This window comes from Emydura macquarii, unplaced genomic scaffold (genome assembly GCF_026122565.2).
Source record: "Emydura macquarii macquarii isolate MOO-44397 ecotype Brisbane River unplaced genomic scaffold, CSIRO-AGI_Emac_v2 contig_705, whole genome shotgun sequence".
Lineage (NCBI taxonomy): Eukaryota > Metazoa > Chordata > Testudines > Chelidae > Emydura > Emydura macquarii.
This window is the reverse complement of record NW_027130842.1, coordinates 16,057,237-16,065,889: the sequence shown is the minus strand read 5'-3', so window position 1 is coordinate 16,065,889 and position 8,653 is coordinate 16,057,237. Positions and strand designations below refer to the sequence as shown.

At 37.2% G+C, this 8,653-nt stretch overlaps 1 protein-coding gene across 4 annotated transcripts in view; it reads left to right on the top strand.

Moving 5' to 3' along the window:
- TMEM242 (transmembrane protein 242) overlaps window positions 1-8,653 on the top strand; it is a 39,134-nt gene that overhangs the window by 1,835 nt on the left and 28,646 nt on the right. For all 4 annotated transcript variants that reach the window (XR_010918668.1, XM_067542476.1, XM_067542475.1 and 1 more), the window contains exons 3-4: window positions 1,678-1,778; window positions 8,515-8,652. Coding sequence is in view for 3 of the 4 variants with exons in the window: in XM_067542476.1 (XP_067398577.1) it covers window positions 1,678-1,778; window positions 8,515-8,652 (239 nt within the window). In the remaining variant the exon portion in view is untranslated. The remainder of the gene's footprint in view (window positions 1-1,677; window positions 1,779-8,514; window position 8,653) is intronic.

Below are 8,653 nucleotides of genomic sequence, written 5' to 3'. Positions count from 1 at the left end.
GGAAGGACCCAAGGATGCAGCCTCCCTCCCAGCTGAGGCAAGTGCCCCACTCCTTGCCTTTTGCCTCCTTGGGGGGATATAAAGGTGTAAGGGAAGCTGCTGCAAGAGGGGCCTCACTGCTCCAGCAGCTGCTGTCACTTCAGCCCCATCTTTGTACTGACAGCCTCTTGCCCCTCTCCCCCATCTCTACAATGAGGGAGAGAAGGGGAGTAGTTCCCCCTGCACTGCTGTCACTGCAGACCCAACTCCCCATTCCAGCCCGAAAGAAGACCAGCTTTTTGGGTGGTGCCTGCTTCTCCTGCAGCTTGTTCACAGGGGAGCAAGAGAGTGCAAGCAGTTTGGAAATGCCTCCGCAGCTACTGCACTTTTCACAAAGCAATCACTGTATGTGACCTCTCACGCCTCATTCTCAGAGGAACCCTGCCCAACAGTTTCAAAAGATGAGCCTGGAAGCTTTAATTCATAACTTTGCTAGATACTAAAAAATATGGACTGAATAGACATACTGGATTTATGGCTCATTACAACAATCTGTAACCCTCTTACCCCATCCATGACTGGGGAGTTGTTAATTGGCCACTTCACTTTCAATGGTCCTTTGTGTTAACCGTGTTAAATATGTTAACTACTTATACTGAACAATCTGTTCCATTTTGTATTTAGTTGTGACACCGAGTCCATGTCCCAGACCTGAAGATGAGCTCTGTGTAGCTCAAAGCTTGTCTCTCCCTCCAACAGAAGTTGGTCCAATAAAAGATATTCCCTCACCCACCTTGTCTCTCTCAAGCAACTGAAAGTGGGAGCTGTTTTGCACACTTCCCCTTCTTCCCAAGAAGCCTGTCAGCTACCACTATGTGGTTGAAGCCCCAAGGGTATGGAAACGGTGCTCCAGGATACAACCAGAACAAAGCTGGAGAGCAGCTGCTGAATGTGGCTTGATCCCTTCAAATACCAGAAGATTTCCAGTTGGCAATTTGAAATGATGAATGCTGCAAGAAGTAGATTTAAGCCATGGGACATAGAGCTTGTAGTAACATAACTCTTGAGAGGCCACGCTGCTATGAGGAGATCGGACTCAGAGTACTGTAAAGCAGCAGGACCTTCCCAGGGAAAGCCTGGGATCTGGTTGGTTTTATCTGGCTTTCCTAGAGATGCATGCAGCGTAGTTTCAGCCATGTCAGTCCCAGCATACTAAAGAGACAAGGTGGGTGAGGTAATTTTTTTTTTATTGGACATACTTCTGTTGGTGAGAGAGACAAATGTTTGAGCCACACAGACCTGATCTGAAGAAGAGTTCTGAGTGGCTCAAAAACTTGTCTCTGTCACCTACAGAAGTTGATCCAATGAAAGATATTACCTCGCCCACTTTTCCTATAGATGATCAGTCTCCACATGGATTTACAGGTCATGTGCCCTTTCTCCCTGCCAGGAGTGTGAAGTAGCAAATCAGAGTTTTAATTTGTTGATACAAACTGATCACTGATTTTTAAAGTACAATATTACAAAACATTCGTGATCATTCACTAGATTAAGAAAATGAACAATTTGACAGCTCTTCCTTTCATTAGACTGCTGCTGACAGATCTGCATTTCTAATTTTTTTTAAATGCTTGAAGAACTTTAATTTTTTTCTAGGAAAGAAATTCATTATTTTAATTTCTTAAATTTTGTTGGCAGGTGGAATTTTTCTAGGTACTGTTGCTACTGCAGGAATGATAGCTGGTTTTGGTACAACACTTGCTATGGCTAAAAAGAAAAACCCCAACTGGTTCAATAAGGTTTGTCTCTTTTAAAGTACTATACAGCCATAGTAAAAATAAAATCTGTGCTTCATAGTGTATTATTGCATGCTGATTTTGGCAATACTGAGTGTTAATGGTATAGTAGTTATATATCCAAGAGGCCTGATTTTGCATCAATGAATCAATGAGAGCAGGAGTTAATTCTGAGTTGAGTGTTATAGTTCCTTACTGCTGCAGTGGTAGATCTGGGCTGGTTATAACAACACCCATAAAAAGTTTATTCAGTCTGCTGTGATCATATTACTATAATCCAAGGAAAATATTAAATACAAGTGTCACAGTTCAGGGAGACTGCACCTATATTCCCCCTCTCTGGTCCATCAAGGGCACCTACTCTAGGTTTCTGGCTCTCCAGCCATTGTCTTTCTTGGGTGGAGACACATGTGTCTCACCCTTCTGACTGGGGTATTTCCAGGCAGCACAGTTCCCTGATTATATTATAAATTCACCAGCAAAGTCAGACTGCCTAAATAGACCTGTTTGCTTTCTGTTCAGAGACTAATAACAATGTTCCTGACCACAGTTAAGCTACCACACAGCTCTTTCTATGCAAGCTCATTTATTCTTAGGGTAAAAGCATTACAGAGAAACCATTTTAAAAACAATAAAATAATTTACATGCACACTAATAAGCTTACCAGAGATCATCCCATCTTCAACATGAGTTCTGGTAGGTGATTAGTCCTTCAAATCCTACAAGGGTTCTAATCTTTGGTGACAAGTTCATAATAGCCTCACTCAGAACTAGCACATTCATAAAAAGTTTATTCCATCCTTATAGTTCAGGGCTCTTTTACCTGCTCTTGGAAACTCCAGATGCTCAGTACACAATGTGTTTTTTTCCCCCATGGGGTAGTTTCAAAAGCCCTCCTAAGTACTTCCTAGGAAACCCACTTTACACATACTGTCCCAAACAGTTCTTTGAAGTTCCTACCATTTTTCCAAGGTATACATTAGTCACTATCCTAGAAAAGGTCCTACAACAACACATAAACAATTGCATTTTTAATATAATGGATCCTTAAACTTACTGAATTAAGTTAAATCTTATTAAGGTTAATGTGGGATATTGCAGGAATTTGCCCTCTGTCAAAAAATGATTAAAACAAAGCTGTTAAACAATAAATTTGCCTTTTAAGACCTGATTCTGCAAACATACACATGCTTTACTCATGTGAGTGGTTCCATTGATGAGTTTAAAGTAAAGCACACACATTTGCAAGATTACAACCTGTATGGTTAAATGAATATCATGTATGCAAATACACTGTCACAGATATGCCCAGTGTGTAATGATCACTGTTATAAATAAATATGCAGAAAACTGTTTTAGTAAGATTACACAGAGAAAAACATGGAAATTCAAACTTAGTGTTCACTCCTTCAACTTATACATTGCAGCCCAGATATTACAACACATGTACATGTACTAGTCTGTGACTCACAGCTAAGTTACACACTTGCAATAATATGAATGTAAAATAGTGTTAGATCATTCAAAAAGCTTCTAAAAATGTATTCAAGTTGAAGACATTCATTGTGTACATAAACGTAAGTATGGAATTTTAAAATAAAGATTATGTAAATACATAATATTGACCTAGTAGAACATCTGTGCCATAAACATTTAGACCTAGAAACCTATAAATATTTTGCATAATTTAACTGCAAGTACAAACCTAATGATGGCACTCTCTTTGCAAATACATCTAATCTGGGAGCAGAACACAACTATTCAAGAACAGTTTTTCCTTAATTTTTCATTGAATGAGCATTTGTAAAATAAACACTTAAAATTGATCAAACACTAAACCTACTATAATATCTACTGTACCTACGAGATACCTCATACTCAAAATCCTTTTGATTTGACACACGCAATCATTTTGTTTTCCTTCATTTTCTTTCCATTAAATGTATCATGGCCTTTATTCTGAGCCTTCAAAATCTCTTTTTTTGGAGGAGGGAATATCTGAGCTCCATTCCTCATCTTGCAAAACCCCACTTTAGGGTAGATATATCACTTGGTGGCCACTTAATACTGCTCTCATGTCTCCCTCTAATACTAGAATATCTAGTTTAAAAAAAAAAAAAAAAGCAAACCCCCTCTAACTTCAGGTAAGAGAACAGTAAAATGCAGTGTATACATTTTTTTCTGTGAGTAAATTAATAATTATTCTAAAGACAAACTAATAGAAAATAAATTATCAAAATCTAGATAATTTTAAATAAGAAAATAAACAGCAGGGCCCTTTTAGTTGCAGAAAACAAACGGATCAATTTTTTAAAAATCCCATCCTCTCTAACAGTGAATGTAACTGTTTTTACAATGCAAAACTTCTATACTGTTTAGCACAATTACTGTTTAGAAGAGCCTTGTGTCAGAAGAATATTGGCAAAGGTGTGATGTAGATCAGGATTAAGGGAGAGAGATTTTTAGGAAAACTTGCATTGTGCTTCCCTGTCCTAAACCTGGCTTTAGCAAATGCTAAATGATGAATATTAAACTTAAGTAGATTTAAAAAGAAACAACCTAGGCTAGTTTTAGAAGGTATTTATACATTGTTTTGTGTTAATAGTATATTTTGAATGGCCTATTTAAATTTGGAAATGTATACAGAATTCTCTTCTCCTACTTAGTTTAACAACGTCCAGATTTTTAACCTTCAAAGCAGTCTGCAAAACTCATTTTTCTGCTTTTGGAGAGAGGAGGGTCTGAGGGATATAAAGTTATAGTGTCAGTTGTTCTGGGTACTGGGATTTTGTTTTGTTCTACTTAGAGCATGAGAGTGTAGGGTCATTGGCTTTTATATGCATAATTATTTGTAATTAATTTTGTGAAATTCAAGTTTTGTAAGATACATGGAAACTGCATAAGAATGTAATTCCACAAATTATATAAATCCTGTTAAAAATAACACAGTTGGTTTCATTCTGACTGGCTTTTATTTTTTTTACCATATTAAAATGATGCTTTAAAACAACTTTTTCCTGAACATTACATTACACCATTTCAGGTCTATGTGATCTTCACTGGCTGACCTGTCGGACTACTCAGTGTGAAATTAATCTAGAGTGACATTAAACTGACATTGGAGAGTATGTAGATTGGACATGACATCACTTACCTTGAGGATTTAAATAGCTTGCCTTAAGGTCCTATGACAAAGATTTCTGTAAACACCACAATTTATTTGGATACTTAATATCCCACAGGAGTCAGCTTGTGACTGAACTCTCTTGAACTAATGTCAGTAAAGCCAGATCAGTTTCTTCCATTATCACTTTTCTGGTGCAATCGAGCATTTAAACAGCATTTATTTTTGCCAACAGTTTTTACAAATAATATTCATGTCTCCCAAGTAAAGACTCAATGAAGTGGATATTTTTTCCCCATGTTTTTTTATATTCCAAAGTAGAGAGATTCTCAGATTTTATATTTATTTTTATATTTAGATAGGAAAAATGTCAGATAAAGAAAAGTTATAGACTTTCTAAAACTAACAATCACTGTTATGGACATTCATTAGCTACTGTACAGAGATCATAGGACTTTTATATAAAAGACAAATTGAATAATGATCACTACAATTTGTATCTTTGTGCAGATATCTATGCATATATACACTGCATTTACACTTGCATGCCATTCAGATTTTAAACAATGTGAACTTGTAATTCTGAGGTGAGAACTGGGCCAACAGTGTTTGAATTGCTCCTAACTTAATAGCATTTTGTTAATGGCTTTTACTCTTAAATTAAATTAGGCTATGTAAAGAGCCAGATAGCTGTTGAATATGTCTTTTGTGAGCATATAATTCAGCTGTATAACCATGCTTAGAACTAAATCTTAGAAATCTAAAACATGAGTGAAAATGGTTAATGTTTATGATTGTCTCTGGGATTATTTAAATATATAATTGTTTGATGATTCAAAGTTGAATGAAAAGTTTCTGATCCTATTCCAATATCCAGATGTAGAGTGGTGGGCACTCTGCATATGCTTAAATAGATAGATATGCAATGCAGGAGGGCAAATAGCAGAATCTGTATTAAAATGTTTAGGAGGATTATTTAAAAGTGACCTGTAAAAGGAAAAACTTGGGTTTGTGCTCTTGGCTTTTTGCACTTTTTATGATACATAATAAAGGCCTAACCAGTTGGTAGGACAAGGTCAAATTTAGATTTTTTTTCCCGCTGGTTTACATTAGAAATATCGGAAGCATCAAATCTTGTTTTCTCTGATTTTGCTGGAGGTGTCACTGGAGAGCCAAAGCACTGGTGTGGGAGTTTTCTGACTCTAAAGTTAAGGGTAAGGATTTTGACCCTTTAACAATGAGATCTTTTCTCTCAATGTTTGGTACATGTTTGAGTTAAACAGGTATTAATGAAACCAAACAAAACCCAAGAATTTCTGAAGTTTGTGACTCTCAACTGCTCAGGTTTCACTTCATTGATAATTATGAAGTCATCATCCTAGTTCATAATATCATCCAACACCATCAAGTTTTCAAGCGTTTATGAAGTCTTCCAGGAAAAACAGGCTAGATAAGACAGGAATTTATAACTAACTTTTTTTAGGGAAAAAACAAAATCACCGCATACTTTCAGGTCTTCTGTATACAACATACAAGATCATAAACCTAATTTTTTTCTGTGGCAGGTCACCTTTTAAAAGCAAAAATCCAAGAGCTAGAAATGCTTTAAAAAAGTTTGGAAATCAAGCTAATCCTGATATTTAGTTTTAACTACATATTTCTCTTTGCTATTCTTTGGAACATCTGAAAAAAACTGTCCTTTAAATCCTCTTGCAAATGAATTTTCTTTGTCAGGACTTCATATTTTTCATTAAATAATTTTGCATATGAACCTATTTATTTATATGTTTACACTTCTAATTAATATTTGTTAGCTTTGTACAAGAGTTGCATTCTCTTTAAAAATAAAAGTGTAATTTTTGTTACATGCCCAGAATTTTACCTGCATACAGAGTGTTTCCGGGTAGAAGGCCTCACCTTGAGGATTCAGTCCTCCTGTTTTTAATCCATTCTTTCAGAATTCTGAATACAAAACAAAATTAATGTTAAATAATTTTAAATAGTGTGTACAGATACCGATTTACTTTATCGTGCAGGTTATGGATAGGTTTGAATCATTTAATATTTCTAGAATAGTTTTGTTTAACCTAAGAGCTAATTTACATACAGCAATGTGTTCTTTGTCCTTGTTCTTGTCCTGCAAGAACTTATGTATATGCTTAACAGTCCCATTGAGTTCAGTGGGAAAACACACATACACATTTAGGCACGTGAAAGTGTTTCTATAATTAGGGCCTGAATGGGAGCATTTTCAGGGTAGGTAAACTTCGGCACTTACCAAGATTTATCATGACCCTTTTATGTGGTCAGACCAAGAATTTTGCCCCATATACTAATTAGTCAACATACTGAAGTTTTAGGGCCCAATCCTGCAGTCCTTAGCTGAGTAGTTCCAGGGAAGTCAGTATGATTATTCAGGTAAGGGCTGCAGATTTGGATCCTTAATTGTTAGCATGTCTCTTGTGTGCGTGTACGTACCGTGATTATTGTAAAAAAAAATTCCTTTACCTACAGTTGCCACACGGTGGTATCTGGTTTACTGCAGTTACATTCTGTATGCTATACGTATCCTTCAGGAAATAAGTACACTTAATCAGACATCACCGTGTGATAACTGAAGGTCAATGTTAACTGTTCAATGTAAGCCATGCTATATTCTTCTATTAGTAATAGTATATATTAATATTACAATGACATCCAAAGGCCTCAAATCACAACTGGGAACCAGTTTGGCTCAGCATGAGATGATTTTCCCAAAGAAAGATTTCTGTGTTATCAGATTTGTTAACCCTGATGTATCAGAATTTTGACAAATGGTTAAAATGACTCAGTGACCATTACAGAGGCTGACCAGGATTCTACTTTTTGCAAGTCAATGGATTCTTTGGAGAAATGTGATCCAAGCAGTGCCAGACAGCATTATTTGCTGTTTAAAAAAAAAAAAAAAAATCCAAAAACCCATTCTCAGAACTCCTTGAGGTGATGCTCCTCTCCCTCCATCCTCACACTATCCCCAATTGCTCTGGGGTACCTACACCACATGAGGCTGAAGGTCATCGGACCCTGCTGTTTCTCCAGCTTTCTCTGCTGTTACACAGGGAGCTAGTGTGGCGGTCTGCAGGCAACCTGTGCAAGAGGGTATAAAGTCCAGAGATGAGTTTTATAGCATTATTACACTCTGACAGCCTAGTGATCCTGGGCTGTGAAGGTGTTTGAGTCCTTCTCTTTTTCCTGATTCGCACTCAGTTACTGCACCTTCTCCCCCCACCCAGTCAGTCTCATTCTCTCATCCCCACACAGCAGCAGACATGAGGGTTCTTGACACTTGCTAGGGCTGCTACTGAGTCTCCTCCTGGAGGATTAAGAGCAATTCATCCTGAGGAGTTTTGTAGAGGGTTCCAGCCCAGCTCTGTGGGAATTTGGGGGGGGGACAGGAAGGGATTCAGATAGCCCCCTTTCTCTGTCCTCTTGTGCTACTCTCAAATGCTGTTGAGTCTTTAGTTCATTAGTAGAGTTTGCTAAAGAGACAAATGCCTAGAGCTATATTTTTTCTTAGCTTAGATATTTTAAAATCCTTTTGTTACTGAATCTTGCCCATTTTATCTTCATTCTAGGGTATTATTGCCACAACTGCATTACCAGAGAGTGGTTCATCGCTGGCCTTACGAGCATTGGGGTGGGGTTCGCTATATGCCTGGTGTGGAGTAGGACTGATCAGTTTTGCTATCTGGAAGGCTTTGGGAGTTCACAGTG